We start from the raw sequence: 21,752 nt of genomic DNA, 5'->3' as shown, positions 1-21,752 counted from the left end.
GAGAGTCGCCTGAGCCCAGGAGTTGGAGGTTGCTGTGAGCTGTGTGGCGTCACGGCACTCTACCGAGGGTGATAAAGTGAGACTGTCTCTACAAAGAAAAAAAAAGATTTTATCAAGGACTGGGTATACAATATACAGAGTTCATCTTTAGAATATGCAGTTAACTTTCACGAATTAGTAAGGAGAAGGCAGATAACTCCAAAGAAATTGGGGAAAGATATTTGAATACGCTAATCCAGAAAGTGGATATCCAAATGCAAAGTAAAACTATAGTGAAAGACCATCACACAGCCATCAATCAGATAGGGTAAAATTTCAAAAATCCATAATGCAAGTTTCAGCAACAATGCAGTGCCAAGGAGATTCTCACATATAGCGGGGGGGGGGGGGCGCAGTGGAAATTGGTTTAGCAGAATTTATCAAAGTTGACCATACTCACACCAGTGATCTCCATTCATAGGCATATACACTAAAGAAATTCATGCCCATGTACTCCCAAGGATGGGCAAAGATGTTCACAGCAACACGGGCTGTAATAGCTAAAATAACAAAAACAATCCTAAGTCCAACAACATTAGAATGGCTCAATAAATTGTGGAATATTCATACAACAAAATGCCATATAACAATCAGCATAAATAAACTACACTACAGGAATCAACATGAATACCACACACATACTGAAGGAAAGAAGTCAAGCACAAAATGACACTATTATACAGTTTCATTTAGATTAAATTAAAAACCAGGCAAAACTAATCTGTGGTAATGGAAGTTAGGAGTGGGGATACTTTTGGGAAGAGGCAGGGCTTAGGAGAGGGTCAGGAGATGCTTCTGGATATTAGCAGTATCCCATGGCTTGGTTTAGGTGGTTGTTAACATGGGTTATCCCCTTTGTGGTAATCACTGGGCTGTGCACTTTCTTATGTGTGCTGCCTATTAATACATTTAAAACCAAAGGAAGGGGAAAAAAGCTAATGGAACCATTTAATTTCAATATTGTAAAAATGTTTAAAGCCATTGGACCCCCCCCCCCAAACATATCCTGTGTATACAGATGAAAGGCTTTTGAAAATTACAGAAGAGGGCTTTGGGATATTTTCAAGATCATTAAAGGTGAGTACCCTAATTTTTTGATATCAATTTATGTATCTGAAAGATGGGTAAGAACCTGGGTGGCCTGCCAATAAGCTGGACAGAGGTCAGCCAACCAGGGCTCCCCTGGCTGTTTGTGTAAACAGTTTTATTGGAACACAGCCACACTCATTTGTTTACATTGTTTACATGTTGTCATGCTTCAGTGGTAGAGTTGAGACTCCATGGCATGAAAGCCTGAAATATTTACTACCTGGCTCTTTACAGAAAAGGTGTGTGGATCCCTAGACGGGATGGTCCTCATGTCCAATGTAATCTTCCTAGTAAGGAGAAAGAGAATACCCCGGAAGACTGGAAGGAGATTACTGTCTACTGGAAATATTTTAAAGCCCAGGATTATTTTTTTCAATGTAAATTTCAATGTCACTCTGGTTGAGTGATCAGACTTTCTCTTCTCTGTTAAGAACTATCAACACTTCTCCAGTCTCATAATCACTTTATAAATTAAGAGTTTTAAATTGCTACTAAGCCACAACTTAGCCATTTTCTAAGTTGTTAGCTGTGGTGGTTCTTTGTCACTCCAATACTTATTGCTTTCAACAGTGGCCCTGAACTTAGCACTTTTGAAATAAAAAAAATTTTTTTTAATCTTTTGTATTAACCTGGATGGAGTTGAAAAACATTCTTCTCAGAAAAGTATCAAAAGAAAGGAAAAGCAAATATTCAACATACTCAGTACTAACAAGAAGCCAGTAGATGATCTAATTCATGCCCACACAGGAGAAAAACTCATTTCAATTCAAGTTGGGGGGAGGGGGAATGAGAAAGGGGAGAAGGGACCGACGTGCCCCCATTAAATGGGCATGATGTCGGGTGTATGGCACAGCTTTTGGGTGTGGGACAAAACTACAAGAGGAACTCTACCTAACAAATGCCAATATTGGGATTTGGTTGGTTGTACCCTCACATTAACCTGAAATTTAAAAAAAAGAAAAACATTTTTTTAAATTAAATAATAAGGAAGAATGTCAATGAAATTAGCCAAATTCAAGAGATTTTTTTTCCCCTTTACTCAGAGAAATTTCTAGTACTAGGAAGAAAACTCTGAGGACATGATAATGTCTTTGCCAAATCAGTTTTGATGCTGGGGAAATAATCTTTCTTTTAAGATGACTTGATGATACTAGTCTTTATCTCCAAGCCACTGCTGTCAAAGGGACTTGGTGAAAGCCTCTGAGGGCTTCTTTCTGCTTGTCTACTTCAATGGTAAGTCTGTCCTCAGGGAAGTCAGCAATTATCATGGTTTGAAGATTTTTCCTCTCTCAAACTCAAACTTAATGCCCAATATGGCAGTACCAAGGGGTGGAGTCTCTAAGAGGTGCCTGGGTCATAAGGGCTCTACCCTCATGAATAGATTAATCCATTCATTCATGGATTGTCATGGCACAGGACTGGAAGATGAGGAAGAGAGATCTGAACCAGGACACTCAACCCCTAATCATGTGATGCCCTGGGCTGCCTCAAGACTCTGCAGAGGCCCTACCAGCAACAAGGCCCTCACCAGATGTGGCACCACAACCCTGGAGTTCTCAGCTTCCATTAACTGTTAGGAATAAATTCCTTTTCTTTATAAATTACTCAGTTTCAAGTATTCTGTTACAAGCATCAGAAACCGGACTAAGAAAGCAACCAAATGTCAAAAAGCATCAGAAACAGGACTAAGAAAGCAACCAAATGTCAAATGTCAGTCAGCTCATGTCACATTTCCACCTCCACTTCCTTATCCTGGCAACAAAGCCCTACACTCAACCTTCTGCTCCGGTTCATCAACAATTTTAACCTTTTGTCTCTGACCAATGCCGATGGCATTCAAACAATATGTTTCTTCAGTGCAAACGATGGCTTTAGGTATTCAATACAAGATATTCCTTTGGAAGCACCTTGGTGCCTTCCTTTGACGAGGTAGAAGCTACTCCTCTCACAAGCAGCAGCTGAAGAAAGCAGATGACCTGGGTTGTTGCACAATGAGAAGCAGCCAGGCTAGCCAATTACTCCCAGAAGGAACGGGTCAGATCAAATTCATTAAAACCAAAGACAACATTTTTCTAATAGTCAGGGGAAAAAATTCCCAACTTGGAAACGGTGAAAGGATGACCACGTATTGTTTCAATGTCATGCTGGAGTATGTGTGAGACATCCCCTTCAAGGATTCTCTCATTCTTCAGGGCTGTATACCTTCATATGACTTACTAGCATTGGGTAGAATATTTATACCCCATAAGGGTAGATGTTAAAACTTAAAGTGACATAAACTAATAGAATTACTTTGATACTCAAATGACACCTCTTCAGGAGAAAAGGCATATCAAAGGTTAGTTCTATAACCCAGTAAGACATTACCTGGTTTTGTCTTTGTCCTTGCAACTATTCCAGCATTGTCTCGCTGCCTACACATAGTAGCCTGTGGAATTTTCTTTGAATCAACTTTACCTTTCTTTTGTTTTATTTCTTTACTGAGTGAAATGAATATTTAACATGTATTTGTTTTGCATTTGTAAGTCATGTATTTACTTTTTGAAATTATTATTTGATACCAGATGTCCTTTAACACCTACAGGTTTAAAATTAACCACTGTGCTCTAGGACGTGAATTCTCCTTTAAGAAACAGCCCCAAGGACATGATATTTACTGTGAAGAGGTGGTGTGGATACGTTTGTTCACTAAACCATGCAGAACTTTTCTCAATGATGATCCAGGGCAAAATTTTCCTTCAGGTGTTATCACGGTGCATAGTTTTGCTTTTACTGAGCTAGTAATCTGTGTGTTTGTGTGAGTGATCTGTGTGCACCTGCCCATCAGTTCACTCTTAGGATATGTTACTAGACAGCTTAAAGCCAAATGTATGGCCTACTTGCTATCTCCAATGTTACAGCACACATTTTCTGGATTAACCATATTTTTGGCTTTCTTATGTGTTAAGTTTCAGTTTGCCTAGATGTCATCACTTGGGGAAAAAAAACACCAAAACCCTGTACTTCCAAACTGTAAACTGCCTTACACCCTTTTTCAAGTAAGCTCTACCAATCACCATTAGTACTCCACTATCCCTTTGCACCTCTGCTCCTGCCTTCTCAATAGACCATCTTTGCCAACGCTGCCTCTTAACAAAACTCAATTAATCCTTCCAGGCCCACAGAGACACCTTTTCCCTTCTTTGTAAAATTTCTGTAGATCTCACAGACATGCTCTCCTTGAACCTTTGGAACACATTCTCTTTAGTTGCTCAGGAGCATTTACATGCTGCCTTATGTTATAGCTCTTGTGTAAGTGGCTTCTCCCATCCCCAAAGTGCTGGATCTTAGAGGACAGACTAGTCAGTCACATAGTCACACGAGTGTTACCAGGCGGATCTTATGATACTTGGCACACAGTATGTAGTGTGCTGAACAAATCTGATCGAAGGAAGGAAGCAGGAAGTATAAAGGTAAATGGTCCTTAAACACACAGCACGCTTTCATTTATGAGTGCCTCTTCTGGCCGGGAACAGAGAAATAAAGCCATGGAGTCTGCCTTCTCTGAGAATCACCATTTAACAAACCTGATCAGGTTATCACTGCCTGGCCTTGTTTCAGGTGCTGACTATGTGAGGCTGAATAAACATGTATGGTGCCTAACCTCCTGCAGCTTAGATAATAAACTAAGCATGGAGCTAGAACTGTAGATAAGCTCTATTTGTAGAACAGAATGGTCTATTCTAGATGGTGGGGAAAGGGCCGAAGGTAATCAGGAAAGGCTTCTCCCAAGAAGTGTCATCTGGACTGAGGCCAGGAAGATAAGTAGTTAACCAGGTTAAAAAACAAAACAAAACAAAACAAAAGCAAAATGGGAGTAGATGTGCAAAACCGTGAGGGAGAAGAGAAATTGGCCAATTCCAGAAAGAGAGGGACGCCCAGTGCACTGGAAGCAGAGTAAGCAATGCAAGCCTAGCCCTGAAAGGCTCTATAGACCACAGTAAGAATCTGAATTTTATCACAAGTATATTAGAAAGTTAAGAAAGAGCCTTAAGCAGGACAGTAAAGCTAAGTGAAAATAGATTGAAAAAAGCAGGAAAGATGTCAAATGCTTGGACAGGTGGTAGCAATGGTGAAAGGTTCTGGAATGAAATGAAATGAAATGAAATGAAATGGCAAAAGACCTCATATGGGCTAATGGGCTGCCCAGATCAGAATTTGAAGTTTGATTTCCAAAGGATGGAGGGGGAAAAAATGAGTGAAAGACGGTAGTAAGCAAACAGGTCAGGCATGTTGTAAGTAGCATTTAAACGTAGTAGAAGCTTTTATGCTTAACAGACCCCTAGCACCTTGGAGGCACAGGGTATGAGATGCCCCAGGGGGATTCTGACAAAGCTAAAGGCTAAGAAAACTAGAATGAAATTACATACCTTTGAAGGCAAGTTTCTAAAACGAACATCTAACTTCAGTCTGGATCAGTGTTTCTCATATTAGGGTCTAGGAACACACCATCTTAGCATCATTTTTTCAATTGTGGCTGTGAGCCAGCTGATCATCCTCAGGACTGGATACCCTGGCTCTGGCCTTTTTTTACCCATCAATTTAATTGGGGTGCCGCCAAGGATCATGTGTAGTGATGATTCTGAATCAGTTCTGGGACCATCACTGAGGAGGGACCATATCTCTGCAAGGGGGTCCAGTTATTTGTAATGCAAAGCCAGGACGGAAAACCACAGTGACTTGTAACACAGTGTTTCTCCAACCGGGGTGCCAGTACTTTCTCAAGGGCTTTTCAGGGGTCAAAACACCATGGCCATTGAAGAATGAAGCCCATGACACCCCTGACATCAAGGAGAGAGGCTTGTAGGTATCTCTCTACTTACAGACACCAAGTGGAGTGGTAGGAAACACATTACTCAAGGATAGTCAAACCACTGTTCACCTTAACGAAGACATTCCAGATATGCTGAAAAGGATCCAGAGAGAGCATCTTATCTGAACATATCACTTCACAGATGAGAACAAAAGCTACTCCAAATCCAAGACAGAAAGCTGACCTTAGCATAACAGACTCAAAACATAAAGCAAAAACCTGAAAACCACGACTTGCTAAGTTTCATAAATGCAATATGGGAAGTCACACAGTCATTTCAAAATCCAGTTTTGAGATCAGTTTTGAGCATCCAAGACTACTTAAAAACTGTAATAGAACAAAACTCAGCCAGCTTTTCTTTCAACTTGCCTGTAAATCAAGGAACTGTGAGCTAAAGTTACAGTGGCATGTTCTGTTTTCCACCCATGTCCCTGCTTTCTGTATTAGGACACTTCAGTGACATCCTGCCCCGGCAATAATCCAGCTTCTGAGGCACACCCCCGATCCCGAGTCACTTGGGCTTAGAGTAGCCACAGTTTCTAACATGGACTTGTTAAACAGCGATGTGTGTAGCACTGAAGACTGGGTGAGGTGCCATCCCAGGCTGTCACGTTATCACACCTACTATATAATCAAGAAAACCCAGTGTGTAACTGCTCATTAAACGCTCATCAGAAAACCCCTTGTGAAAACTGGAGAATATGCTACTTAGACTGTAAGCTACACAGTCCCTTCAATGGTGAATTTCTATGGACAGTGATTAATATAATGGAAAAAAATCCATTTAGCCACTTATTGAGGAAACTTTACCAGAAAATGGCAAGTGGAGTGCTTTCCAAGTAGCAAATTTACTAGGGCAACCCCTTTTCCCCCAAATAAAACCAAACCAAGGCACGGCTCTGATTGAGACCATTTTTACACCGACCCGTCTTCTTGGTTGTTATAAAGCTTTGACATTTTAGAAGCTGTCAGAAGTAGCTTGCCATGATCTTAGAACTCCAGACCCATCAAGTAAGGTTTATTTGGGAAGCTGACGCATATAAATCAAATTTATGACAGGAAAAGGGAGAACTTGTTTTCTACTTTCCCTTTAAAGTCCACAAAGTACTGGTTCAAATCACAGAATGTGGAAACTGTATCCAGAGTGACACTCCGTAGAAGATGCTCTGAGCTGTGTGGCCGCGTCCCTTCTGTACCATCATAAGACAGACACAAAGAGACGGCCGGACGAGCAAAGCACAATCAGAATGCTGACAACACCCTCATTAAACGACGTGATCTTCTGCATGTAACACCTCGATAACGTTCACATTATTATGCTTTCACAGGAAACCCCACGTCATTGCACCATTAGAGGTAATGCCAAGAATGGGAAATAGCTACTGAGCCTTGCTGAAAGTGTCATCCAAAGAAGAAAATGCTACAATTATAATGTGAACATGGAATAATTTAAAACATCAGCAAAACAAAAACCAATCTCCATCCAGGTTAAGAGCTACAGGTAATAATGTGAGTTACATTCCCACCCTTGGGAGAGGCAGAGTTTCCCTTAGCAGATAAAGTACCAATATAACAATTAAAACTGCAGACACTCCTCACAGGTCATGTCATCTTACTAGCAGATGTAAAGACTTTACTAGGACTAAGTTCGTGTTTTTCAGAGCTTCAAGCACTTTAGAGACACAGGGAATTCCTGCAGTGATCCCAGACAGCAGCAGAAAAGCTCCTGTGGACCCTGAGGTAGATCTGAACTGTGAGGCTCCCACCTGTAAGAAGCGCCCTGGGGAAGGGAGGGGGATCCAAGCTGCCACACGTGGTCTTCACCTCCCACCCAGATCAAGTCAATGGCTTCTTTGTAATTCTCAAAAACAAATTTTAATTTTATGACTTTCTCATTTATTACTTCAAAGCCAGCAGTTCATCCTTTCCACAGATTACCTCTAAATATGTCCCCTCCCCCCCACTGTATTAAGCATGCTACTTCATTTAAGGACTGGAATACTGTCCTCCTTGGCAGAAGGATATTTTTGACAGAAGATGTTTCTCAAAACTGGCTGAGCAGCTGAGGACACAGTCCAGGCTTGTGTCATGAAGGAAGCAGCCAGCACCCACAAGCACATCGCGTCCACAGGCTCAGGCCAACTGACAAAGACCAATGAACACAGTCGCTTAGACCACCAAGGACTCCCGAGTGGGCTTCCTATTTAACATTCTGACCAGGTTTGGGGGGGTAGGGGGTGGAAAAACACACACAGACTCACAGTGGCCTGCATCTTAATCATGTAAACCCAAGTTCAGGAAGACAGTGATACACAATTGCTTTAGTAACCAACAACCACTGGGTCTGCTATCTGCTCATCCACCTTGGACTTCCTCAACTTCTTAAGACCACACTAGGGGAGCCGCACTGGGCAGTGGTCACCCTCCTAATGGTGCTGCTGCTGAGAATGGGCTCGCAGTAAGGAACTGATGGCACGGGGCTGCAGTGGACATCTCCATCTCAGTGCAAACTGGACCCTGTGACAGTTTCTCGGGGGGGGGGTGTGGCACGAGAGGGGGAGACGGTCTAAGTAGCTAACAGGGTCCTATGTACAACTTGTAGTTGTGCAATGAGGCACAAAGTCATTTATACCTTTTTCTCTGGGCAACATCCTCCATCCCCTTGCCACACAGACATAAATAAGAACTTAAACTGCAGACAGAAATTAGAGATGACTATGACTGAAGTAACTGGGTAGAGTTTTAAGGTGTTTTTGAGAACTTAGTATGTTTCCATTAAAAAAAATTTAAGCACAAGCACATCTGTTCAATAATGGAGTCGGGAGGGTAGACCAGATGTCATAAATAAACCTGATTATAAATTGTCACCTTCCCAAAAGGGGGGCAAGGAGGTGGCATGGTGAATGAAAGAATAACAAGCCCACTTGCCTTGAATAGCAAATACACAGTTAAGAAAATAACCTGGCGTAACAAATACTTTGCAGGTATTGTCTAAGATGTTTTCTTAGTATTTCCTATTTTGAATACCTCTGCAGATCCTATTTATATTGCCTCCTTATCATTGGGGGAGATGAGTATTTACTACATTGGGGTAATTATTTTTATTTTTATTATTTTTTTTTTTTTTTGAGACAGAGCCTCAAGCTGTCCCCCTGGGTAGAGTGCCGTGGCATTACAGCTCACAGCAACCTCCAACTCCTGGGCTCAAGCGAGTCTCTTGCCTCCGCCTCCCAAGTAGCTGGGACCACAGGCGCCCGCCACAACGCCCGGCTATTTTTGGTTGCAGCCATCATTGTTGTTTGGCGGGTCCGGGCTGGGGGGTAATTATTTTTATATGGTGATCATTTATCTCATTAGATGGCACCATTCCACAAAGAAGTGTAAGGTCTGTACCAGGTCTGTTATAATCTCTTTAACAACAGTCTGGTATTCTGCTCTTGTTCACAGCATAAGGCTTAACTCCCACCACCTGGACTGCCTGGCCTCTGGGCTGGGTAGGCCTGGGCCTGGTTCTGCCAACTACAGTGCTACTTGAATGGACCACTAGAAGAGCTCTCTCTTCTATGATCACCTAGAAGTCAGAGGCTTGGTGTTACTAGGCTCTGACTTTTCTACATCTTGCATGGAGCCTGGCACATGGTAAATGTTCAATTTACATGAAGAGGCAGGGAGAGTCCAGAACTCCCTGTCAAGAACTGGTTGTCAACATACTGAATCAGAAACTAAAAGTGAGGTTTTGAAAAATGCCTTAAAACCAAAAGAAAAAAAGTTTCAGGAACTCACAAGCCACAAAAGAGAAGTTAATCAGAAGCCACCAACTGTGCTGAAGCTAAGGAAAAATAAATCAAGTTCTGAGATTCAGCTGTAGGGGCCAAAGCCTTCAAAGAGGGAGAAGTGTGGGGGCTTAGGGCCCACCAAGACCAGAGGCTCCATGGGAGAGTGAACAGGAGCCTTCTTCCCCGCGACCAGCTGTGTGCATTTCAGTTAGATGATTGTGTTCTTTCAGTGTTGTGTGCTGATGCTTAAAGAATGATTTAACTTTATTTTGCTCTGATAAAATATTAGTTTCCATTAATATGGTAATTCTGAAGAGACATCTAAGATAAGCCATCAAAGAACACGTTTTCTTTTACTCAATACATCCAGTGGCCACTTACCATGTGGCTGGTTGTAGAAAAACTAAGATGAAATGTCTTGGGTTCTTACTCTCAAGCAGTTCTCTTATGTGTCAGGGATGCAGCTGTGCCATTTTCTTTTCTTTCTTCTTTTTTTAAAGACAGACTTAGATACAGGCTTGAGTACAGTGGCATCATCACGTCTCACTGCAGCCTTAATTCTTACACTCAAGCAGTCCTCCTGCCTCTGCTTCTGTCTCCCTGGTCGCTGAAACTACAGGTACAAGCCATATATCTGGCCATTTTTTTTTTTCTATTTTTAGTAGAGACAACATCTCACTCTTGCTCAGGCTGGTCTTGACCTCCTAAGCTCAAGCAATCCTCCTGCCCTGGCCTCCAGAGTGCTAGGGTTACAAGTGTGAACCACTGCATCAGGCTCCATTTTTGTTTGCTTATTTAAGCCAATGTGAAGTTCAATTTCACTTGAGACAGAGCAAAAGTCTTGACTAATATACAGTAGAACCTCCATAGTGACAACTGCCCTAAGTTCACCTGATTTTCACAGACCAGACATACACCACAAGTACGTTTCAGTACAATATGCATAGTTCCTTATGTTGATCACATTCGTATGCTGACCAGTTTTTTACAGTCCCTTGAGTAGTCAACTTACAGAGGTTCTATTGTAGTACTACTGATCAGTAGTGTGAATTATGCTTATAAAAAAATTCACTGGTCATTGTGTTATACAGTAGGAAGAGCTAAATGAAGTTCTAAAGTGGACTCCATTTTCCTGCTAAATCTGTTAGTCACTGTCATCATGACTGGTTTCATTTATAAAATAAAGATTCTCTAAAAGAGAAAGAAGAATGTTGGAAGAACTTAATACAGAACAAAGGCAAAAGCATAGCATGCTTAGAAGTGAGATTAGATAGCCTGTACCCAGTATATACCAAGATGGTCAAACTGAGATACTGGATGCCATTAGAGATATATTCTAGAAGACCAGCACCCCGGTCTATAAAAACAATAAAAGTGGGAATATAAAAGTTAAGAGTGGACTTGTAACACGTGTTCAGCTCCCACTCACATGCAGCAACAAGAGCAAATATTAATAAAACAGAAATTTAACCTGAAAAAAACAGAATTTAACATGAATTGTGATTTTCACTCCTTCTGTTCTTATACCAGTTAATTATAAAGTTCAAAAGGAACAAGAACTATAGTTAGGAATACCCCTTTTATTACATCTGAATTGAAGATTCCAAATTTCTTTTAAATTATACTTTATAAAACTCCAAGTTAATGAAATCTATTTTGAGGTATTCAAAAGTGGGCAGGAACCATAAGTTAATGAGAATTTATTTGAGATTTTTCTGGTCCCTTAAGGCAGGCACAAGACAGCCCTAATCCAATCAAAACCCCCACTATGGAAAGATGAGCCGTACAGGCCAGAGGACCATTACATCACTGACCCTTTGTGAGATGCTCCCTTTAGAATTATGCACACCACAGCTCAAGCATGCAGAGATCAGGACATACACATTCATGACATCTTCATTTGACACTTTGATCAAATTACATTACCCAGAAGGAAAATAGCCAAGACATATATAAAGGGAATTAACAGAACAAATGCAAACAGTCAAGAAATCTGTGAAAACATGAATCACTACTCAGCCTTTTGGCTAAGATCAAGTGTAAAATTAAAACCACAAAAACTTAAAACTTTCTACCTTCTCATCTGGCAGATATTGAAAAGTGGATTAAAATGTTGTTTAAGAATAATGGGGCAGGCATGGTGGCTCACATCTGTAATCCTAGCATTCTGGGAGGCTGAGATGGGAGTTCGAGACTGGCCTGATTAAGAATGAGATCCAGTGTGTACTAAAAAACAGAAAAAATGAGCTTGGCATGATGGTGTGGGCCAGTAGTCCCAGCTACTTGGGAAGCTGAAGCAGGAGGACTGCTTGAGACCAGGAGTTTGAGGCTGCAGTGAGCTATGATGATGTCATTGCACTCTAGCCTCAAGCCAGAGCAAAACTCCGACCCCTCCCCCCCACCAAAAAGGAAATGGGCACTCACAATCTTCACAGATTTTTTAGAGGGCAATTTAGTAATATCTTTCAAAACCTTAAATCAATTAAAGGCCTTGCATTTTGTTATAGTTTACAAGAGCAAGCTGCCAACTCAAATTGTTCAGGAATCAAACCTCGGTGTGTATGTAAGTGTGTAAGTATATGAGGGAGGGGAGGAGAGAAAGTAAATGAAGCAAATGTACACAGCTGGTGAATCCAGGTAAAGAGAAGCATACGAGTGGGTGGTTTTGTGTTGGTCTTGTAACTTCTCCCTAAGTATGAAATCACACTGATAAAAAGTTTAAAACTTCCAAAAAAATGAGCTGAGTCTTAAACAGAAAGTTCTCCAAGACTTGATGTTAAAGGAAGAAAGCAAATTCCACCACAATTTATGTAGCACTGGCTCATATGAAAAAGTATAAATAGATGGGGAAAGACACAGATGAAGACGTAGAAATGATGCACATTACATGATAAATGCTCTCTCTGGGGAATTTGGTATTCTGATGAAGGGAGGTAATGGTGAATTTTCACATTCTGCTCAAAATGTTTCTAAATTAGCTGTGTAAAAGTTATGGTGTTTATTTATTAATTCTGTTCAAAACAGGATGTATATTAACATTTCTGTAGTTGTAACATCAATAATCATTCCTTTATGGGAGAAAACTCTCCATGTCTGTAGCTGTGGTTCTCACCTAACAGATGTACCCAGCCCCTGTGGGATGTGAGGGGTAGGTTTGTGGCATCAAAGGACACTATGACTTACCACAATGGCCTGAAGCCATTCCTAGCATCTTTAGGGCAGGCAGGGCCAAGAATGCCGAATGGGGATGTGCCCAGGTCCAAATGTTAGAGCACCCTCTGCTGAGAACACTGACACAGAACCCTTAATATCACGCATGATCTATGCACACCGTAAATAAACACAAATCTTCCACAAGAATGAAGCAGAGCTATCTGTGTGAATTTGAAAAATATCCAAGATGTATCAAAATTTAAAAAATTGAAAAATCAAAACCAATCTCAAGTTGTTAGAGCCATACAAGTATGATTATATTGATGTATTTAAAAGATGTACATACTGGATATATTTACATAATTTTTTTTCTTTTTTAAGACAAAGCTGTTGCCCTCAGTAGAATGTCATGACATCATAGCTCACAGCAATGTCAAACTCCTGGGCTTAGGTGGTTCTCTTGCCTCAGCCTCCCAGTAGCTGGGCCTACAGGCCGCCGCCACAACGCCCAGCTACTTTTTTTGTTGTTGTTATTGCAATTGACATTGCTTGCTTTAGCTAGCCCAGGCCAGGTTCGAACACTCCAGCTTCAGTGTATGTGGTCAGCACCCTACTTACTGAATCACAGGCACCGCCCACAATTTTTAAAAGAAAAAAAAACTGTTAATGGTGCCTAGCTCTGGAGAGAGTGGAAAGAAGAATATCAGAGGGAATAACATGAAAACAATTAGATATTTTAGTTATTTTATAAGGGTTTTTTTTTTTTTTGAGACAGAGTTTTACTTTGTTACCCTCTGTAGGTGATGTGGCATCATAGCTCACAGCAGCCTCAAACTCTTTGGCTCAAGCAATTCTCTTATCTCAGCCTCCCAAGTAGCTGGGACTATAGGCACCTGCCACAATGCCCGGCTATTTTTTGTTGTTGTAGCTGTCATTGTTTAGAAGGCCTGGGCTGGACTTGAACCCACCAGCCCCAGTGTATGAGGCCAGTGCCCTAACCACTGAGCTACAGGCACTAAGCCTTATTTTATAAGGTTTATTAAAAACAAATTACAAAAGCCTAAAGACAATTTTAAATCAAGATATATTAAAGCTAAACAATCTCAAGACAGAACAGGAACTATATATATACAACTACAAAAATCTAAAATAGATTCTCCGCTGGGAGCAGTAATGCCTATAATCTTAGCACTTTGGGAAGCTGAGGTAGGAGGATTGCTTGAGGCCAGGAGTTCTAGACCATCCTGAGCAACATAGTGAGATTCCGTCTCTATAAAAATAAAGGAAAAAAAAAGTTAGCTAAGTGTGGTGTTGTGCACCTATAGTCCCAGCTGCTTCAGAGGCTCAGGTGAAAGGACTGCTTATGCCCAGGAGTTTGAGGTTACCGTGAACTGTTATCACGCCTCTGTGATCATGCCACTGCACTCTAGCTCAGGCAACAGAGAAAGACCCTATCTCTAAAAAATAATGAAAAGAGTAAATAAAATATTCTTCTGTAAACAGAATTTAGTAGTATATATTTTTTAATTTCCTACCTTGCTCTGTAAAACCACAAACTTGTAATATGTAGCATAGGACAATAAACTACGAGAAGATGTGCCAGATTACTGGGCTCCAACCTGAAGTTACAATTCAGAAAGTTGAAGTGGGACCCAAGAATCTGCATTTCTAACATGTTCCCCAATGCTGCTGGTCTGGGCACCATACTCTGAGAAGCTGGCACAGGAAAAAATACAAAAGGAAAGTGGAAATGAAAAGAGAAAACTCACTCATTCCTGTAATCCCGGGCGAAGCGGATCCCAAGAAACTTGGGAGGCCGAAGCGGGTGGATTGCCTGAGCCCACAGGTTCAAGACCATATTTTACTAGTCCCTAGACACCCCCCTCTTTCCTTTGTCTAGTCACTTTTCTACCATTCATCATTCCTTGTTAAAATAGTGTATTAAGTTGTCCAGCCTATCCACTTCTTTGGGGGTTCCTCTTTTCTGTAGTGCCTCCCTCCCTCACAGAAAACTGAAAACACCAATTAAGTGTATGTGCCTTTTTCTACTTTTTTTTTTTTTGCCTTTACTTCATTTATTTTATTAAATCATAGCTGTGTACATTAATGCAGTCATGGGGTACAGTGTGCTGTTTCTATACACAATCTGAAATACTTTCATCGAACCCTTTTTCTACTGTTAATGCATCTTTTGTCAGTATAACTTGTAGGCCCCAAGTACAAACATAAGGGGATACAGAAAACATTTTCCCCTGTCCTACACTTCTCAGGCTAGATGAAATTGTTACATTTTAAAATTCATTTTTACATAAACCAGGAGATATAATTACAAAAGGAAAGGATGCTGATATGTTAAAGAAAACTGCATCAAATGCTCTGGAAAGGTTCCAGGGGTATCCAACCCGCGGCCCATGGGCCACATGCAGATTATGTGAGGACATTTTTGCTTAACTGTCCTTTTTTGTTGTTCATCAGTTTTCATTAGTGTTTGTATATTTAATGTGTGGCCCCAGACAACTGTTTTTCCAACATGGCGCAGAGGGGCCAAAAGGTCGAGCCCCCTCTGTCTAGATTAAGAACTGCTGTCAGACCAGGTATGAGAAAATGAGAACAGTCAAAAAAGCTAAGACTATGCCCTCAGATTTACGGCTATCTAGTTCTTACTCTGCTTTAAAGAAATGCAAACTGGACATAGTAAACGGTGCATTATGGGTGTGCTTCCCACACAGAGGACTCCAACCAATGGATCCATGCTGAAAGAAAAGGGTTTGGATCCTTAAATAAGTAGCAAATCCAAGTCCCTTTTAAAAGGTTCCATGTCAATGATGGGCAAATGAGTACACAATTAAAATAAAATGATGGTCTACTGGGATTTTTTCCTTGGTCATTCAGATTAGGACAGTTTGTGTGTGTGTGTGTGTATATACATATATATAATTTTTTTTTTTTTGAGGCAAAGCCTCAAACTGTCCCCCTGGGTAGAGTGCTGTAGCATCACAGCTCACAGCAACCTCCAACTCCTGGGCTCAAGTGAATCTCCTGCCTCAGCCTCCCAAGTAGCTGGGACCACAGGCGCCCGCCATAACGCCTGGCTATTTTTTTGATTGCAGCCGTCATTGTTGTTTGGCGGGCCTGGGCTGGATTCCAACCTGTACCTTGGCCACTTGAGCCACAGGCGCAGAGCCAGTTTGTATATTGTTAAGGGTTTCTGGGGGCAACCAACTTTTTCTACTAACAGACTGATCTGCTGGTCTAGAGCAGCTTCTCCCTGGCTTGGTGTCTAGAACTCAGCACTGGAATTCTTAACCACACGCAGGTGTGAGGACTACTGAGGCCACAAGGAACTGGGAACACATCTGCTGCTGAGTGATCATGTCATTCTGCCTAAAGATACCTACCACATGTCTAGAAAGGGGGTGAGGTCACATTTGGTTGCCTCAAAAGTCTGCTTCCCTCTGGTTCGACTTTTACCTTCTGGAACCATTCTATGTATAAGTGGGATATTCTTGTGAGAGACAGGTGGGATCACGCCAAGGAAACCTGTAGCACAGAGCGTTATACAGGAGGGGCCAACAAGTGTTCCCTAGTTTCAAATTGAAATCTTTTTTGATTAAAGCTGCACGCACACTTAAAAAAACTGCTTGTTTGCTCTAATGTCACCTCTTCTCTGGTGGATGTTACCTGTTGTGGCTGTATTGAGTGGCTACTGCCTGTGGGCACTGGTCTCCCAACTTCCTAAACTTCCTGGGGTTAAGTTCCAATTTCAGTGACTAAATAACAAATGGCCCTAAAGGGCCGCAGGGTCTCTTTCTAGAGGGGAGTTGCTGAGTTGATGCTTAAGCTTCTGTGATGATCAGAGAAAAGGGAGACTGGAGGCAAGTTGTCCTGGGTGCTTTTCTCCAGGGAGCTTCCATGTGGTTGCAATCTTCATGGGATGGAAAGTATGCTAAAGTATCTCATTTTCCTACCAAATAAACATGTTGGCTCATGACTTGAAATAAAGATGCCAACCCTACATGATAACACTGAGAAGGTTTACCCTGATATTTTAAAAATTGCTAATAGCATTTTCTTAATCTTATACTTAGGGGATTATATACTGGATGAATTATATACAGGACTTCATGAAAGAACAAAGTCATGATAATCCAATGTTTAAAAGCAATTACTACTTTTGTAAGATTAATTCACCGGGCAATTAAAAAGAGCAAGAAATCATCATTAACATGGTAAAGAGTATAAAGAAGACAGCTGCATCACTTAAAATTTAAAATTTCTCACATTTCTGAGTGAAGCAATATATTCATCTTTTAAACTCTGTTTCATACTTAAAGTAATTAAAAGATAACACATATGGTCATTCTATAAAAGAAATCGAGTGTGTGGGAAAATACTTCAGAAAACACTGACTCTCTGGGATAACAGATATTCAAGTACCTATTGTTTTCAGCTGCAAAAATATCCCTAACAATACATACGATTAATGTTTTGAATAGAAGAGGGTTCATTTTCCAAAGACTCCACCAGTATGTATCTGCATCAGTTAGTTTTAGGGGGAAAAGCATCAGTTTTCGCAGTTAGCTCTAAAATTAATCAAGAAAGTAAAAACAACTGCTTTAACAACGACTGAGTGTGGAACCACAATCTAACAGAGCTTCAGTGCGACTTCCCTTTATTCAGGGAACATGTGCTTCCCAGGGCAAAACAGTGTCTTTCCACAATGTCTTTGCTTCTGGCCCACAGACCGGTAGCATTTCTTCTCTCCTGCTCGCTCCTCCTGTTTACTCTGAGCCATACAGAGGCCACAAAGGACTCTCACAAGCCTTTTCTTCTATGAACCCCCATTCTACTGCAATCATTCCATCCACAAATATGTGCAGAGCACCTACCATGTGTCAGGAACCATTCTGGGTACAGTAAGGTTTAGTCCTGACAAAACAAAATCCCTTCTTGGAGCTTACATTGAAGGGAACAAAAGCCTCTCTCCTCACAGAGACCAGGGCGGCAACAGCACTAATCCTCCTGCGCCTGCAGGTGGCCCAGACACCATCTGCGTCTGCCATCACTTCTCCTTCTCTGGAAAGGATCCTCCAACAGAGGCCTCATTGGGAGGAGAGGCCTCAGTGGGAGGAGGTGCCTCCCCGTCCTTTCCTTGTTAATCTGCAGCCTGATTTAGATCAAGGCTTTAGGGGATGTCACTCACCACTGTCCTAAAAAACATTCCTGAGTGGCTTCTATTCCTCTGAGTAGAGATTATATTCTCAGCAGTACAGAGGACTTAGGACTGTATTTGACTAACACTCAGGCAGAAGCAAGCCAAAGGGTCACCAGATCACAGTGGCTGTGGAGAAAGATGACTATAAGGGCACTGGAAGTACAGTGTCACTCCCACCCCAATCTATCCAACTTTACAAAACAAGTGAGATAATTTAAGACTCTGTTCACACATCCTTTTAGTTTTAACTCAAAGCCATGCTTACAGATGTTTTCAGAAAAGGAAGTCACCAAATCCTTATTTCAATAGAAGAGAAAGGAAAGATGACTTTGGTTGAGCAGCGTTTCTGTGGTAAAACAGAATGTGGAAATGGAAGACGGCTGCTGGAGGTCACCCTGGAAGATCTAACACACTAGATACAGGAGAAAGACCATGTTGAAAGTGGTGACCAAAGCTGGACTTGTGAGTTCCCAGCAAAAGACTGGGCTGCTTCACCTCAATGGGGCAACATTTTGACAATCAGAGGTTCCCCCTTAAAAATGTACATACACACAACTTTTGTGGATAAAAGGTGGCCTGAGAACTTTTAGGTTCCCTCAATTAAGAACAGCAATAACAACAAAACCCAGGACTATCGTTTCCTAAGAGCAAAGATCAGAAAACTGTCAATAGCCAGGCAACTGATTTTTTTGCCTTTGTGGGATATACTGTCATAATGACTCAACTCTGCCCTGCAGCTGAAAACCAGCCACAGACAGTAAGTAAATGAATGAATGTAGCTTTGTCCCAATTAAACGTTATATATGGACAGATACATCTTTTTTTTTTTTTTTTTTGGTGACATAACTTTTACTTTGTCGCTCTCAGTAGTGTGCCATGGTGTCACAGCTTACAGCAACCTCCAACTCTTGGGCTTAAGTGATTCTCTTGCCTCAGCTTCCCTAGTAGCTAGGACTACAGGCACCTGCCACTACACCCGGCTATTTTTTGTTGCAGTTGCCACTATTGTTTTAGCTGCCGGGGGCCAAGTTTAAACCCACCACCCTCTGTATATGGGGCTGGCACTCTACCCACTGAATCACAGGCACTGCCCAGGACAGAGAAATTTTAATTTCTCACACATTAATAGTAATTATTCTCTTGATTTTTTTTAAAGCATTAGAAAATATAAAAACCATTCTAAGCCTGAAAACCATACAGAACCAGGCGGGGGCTGGCTCAGGGCCTATGAGCCATAGACTGCCTGCCTCTGCCCCAGCCCTTGTTTGTAGCACCAGAGTCTAGCACAGTGCTGGGCTCAAAGCCATCAGTGAAGACAGAGATGTTTACCCCTCTAGTAGAGGCAGCAAGCAATGATGGAAAGAACCCTGGAAAGGAACTGAGTCACATGCTGGGATTCCCTCTCTGGCCTGAGTTCTTTCTACAACATCACCTTCTCTCGGGATTTCCCTACCTATAAAACAGAGGATGCTATTAGTTGATTTATAAAGTCCCTTTCACCTCTGAACCTCTATCATCCTTCAGGTACAACAGAGTAAGAGAAAACTGTATCATGAGCAGGCCAATAATATGGAAAGTCATATCTGAAAACCAGTTCTGATGTTTCAGGTGAGGGCAAACACTGGAGCAGGAAGAGGTAGCGTTTGGGTCCAGCGTGTATCTGAGAAACAATGGCAAGATGGCAATTTCCTGTCCAAAGGGAAACGCCACATTTCAGTTCTTGTCCTGCTTCATTGCTAGACATGGGAGTAAGCCAAGATGAAAACTTGAATGCACCACAGCAAGACAGCTGGAATAATGTCTTAGGTGAACAGTTCTCTTCAGAGGAAAACAGTTCCTTAAACAAACCAATGCCATTTTATTTTGTTTACTACTGTTGGACAGAGTTTGGGTTGACGGAGACACACACAAGCAAAGAGGTAATTACAAGACTGCAACACAGACAGCATGAAGAGAAAAGGGCCAGCTGTCCACGAGGCGAACAAGGAGGGCATGTTGTCTGGTGCCAGCACAGGGAGAGGAAGCCAGAGAGCAGGGAAGGACCACTCACAGACACGCAGAACATACTGGCTACCCATGCAGTGGGGGCATCCTACCCCCATCCAAGAATTACAGAAAATGAATGGAAGCTGTGGACGGGCAGTAAGCAGGGAGACTTATTAGAAAGCTATGGGAGAGATAATAAGTCGCCTAAGCCTCAAGAGAGGAGAGAATTAACCAACAGAATTCTGTAAGCACTGCTGGCCAGCAAGGTGTGCTGAGTGAGGAGAAGGCAGCTCTCTCTATGAGGGTTCCCAGATACACTGCCTTGGGAAACCAGCAGGTCATGGCATAACCAAGACAGCTGTGGGAGCCAGGAGCAAGAGCAGGTGTGAGAGGAAAGCAGACAATGTTCCTGCCCTGGCAAAAGGAGTGATGGTTGTCTGAACAAGCTGCCATCACAGAGAAACAAGCAAGCTCCTGAAGGCCCCACTGGGGTAACAATACTCTCACTGAAAGGCACTTCTGGTTACTCAAATGAGCAAAATAGGACCAGGACTTCTAAATCAATGTTGGCCATTCTCAGAAAATTCAGGTAGATGCTTAACATGAGACTCAGGGCCTCAGATGAAGAAAGGCGGACAGATAGCTGCAGAAAGATTCTATACAGAAATTACCAACCATAACCTATAATGTTAAAGGAAGTCAACATGGTGGTGGTGGCGTTGTGAATTAAATAGAGACAGCTAGTGCCAATTTAAGAGAGAAATGCCAAAGGCTTCAAGTGAAGAAGGAGAAACTGGTGAAGTCTCTCAAAGGCTCCGGGAAATGCCTGCGAGAATTCCCCAGACTCACATTAGCTTGAGGCCTGCTGTCTAAAGCAGGACCCACACCCCCCGGGGATCATCACCAAGGGTGCTGAGTGGTAGCCCATGGTCAAGGAGGGAGATGCTGCCTCCTGGGCAGCTCGCCCAGACACTCACCTTTCCCGTTCACGGCTAAGCCGGTGGCCATGGCTGCAGTTACAGGGCCGGGCACCTGAGGCACTAGTGGGTGTATCCGGGGCCTGCTCCCCATCCTGGCCCGCTCCGCACCAGGGCCCAAAAGAGCTCCGACAGGCTTCTCTGCTGTTACCTCGGGTGCCACTGTGTCTTCCTGACCCTGTTCGACGGGGTCTAATTTCTCGGGGCTCTCATTCTGAAAGCCATCCACTGAGGTCCTGTTCTTAATGGGGCTCTTAGGCACAAGTATCTTGATACCTGACTTTGCTAGGTCCATATTTTTCCGGCTCGAGAGAGATGGAGCTGTGTTTTTCCTGAACTTCTGGCTGGCAGCAAACAACTGGTTGTTTTTAGACTCGTGGTCTTTGCCAATCACTAGCGCCTTAGAAGAGGTTTTAGAAAAGTTGCTGTTAGTGGATCTGGAGATCTGTTTCCTAGCATTGTTTGGAGAGGTCCTGTTTGTTCTGGTTAACGTGCTTTCTTTCTGCTTTTCGGTGTGGCGCCTGTTAAAATCGTGGATATACTCCTCACAGTTCACCAGGTGCTGCTCTGGCTCCCAAGTGTCGTCCTCGCTATCGTAGCCTTTCCACCGAACCAAGTACTCTGTCTTCCCTTTTTTGTTTTTCCTTTTGTCAACAATCCTTTCA

At 42.2% G+C, this 21,752-nt stretch overlaps 1 protein-coding gene across 1 annotated transcript in view; it reads right to left on the bottom strand.

Annotated features, from left to right (window-relative positions):
• The window catches only part of CDYL (chromodomain Y like), a 78,730-nt gene extending 56,978 nt beyond the window's left edge, over positions 1-21,752 (bottom strand). Inside the window, exon 1 of the mRNA XM_023512335.1 lies at positions 21,088-21,752. Coding sequence (XP_023368103.1) covers positions 21,088-21,382 — 295 coding nt within the window. The 5' untranslated portion in view covers positions 21,383-21,752. The remainder of the gene's footprint in view (positions 1-21,087) is intronic.

Source organism: Otolemur garnettii, unplaced genomic scaffold (assembly GCF_000181295.1).
Source record: "Otolemur garnettii isolate 467f Iridium unplaced genomic scaffold, OtoGar3 scaffold00026, whole genome shotgun sequence".
Taxonomy (NCBI): domain Eukaryota; kingdom Metazoa; phylum Chordata; class Mammalia; order Primates; family Galagidae; genus Otolemur; species Otolemur garnettii.
The sequence above is the reverse complement of the archived record's forward strand: the minus strand, read 5'-3'. Positions and strand labels throughout refer to the sequence as shown.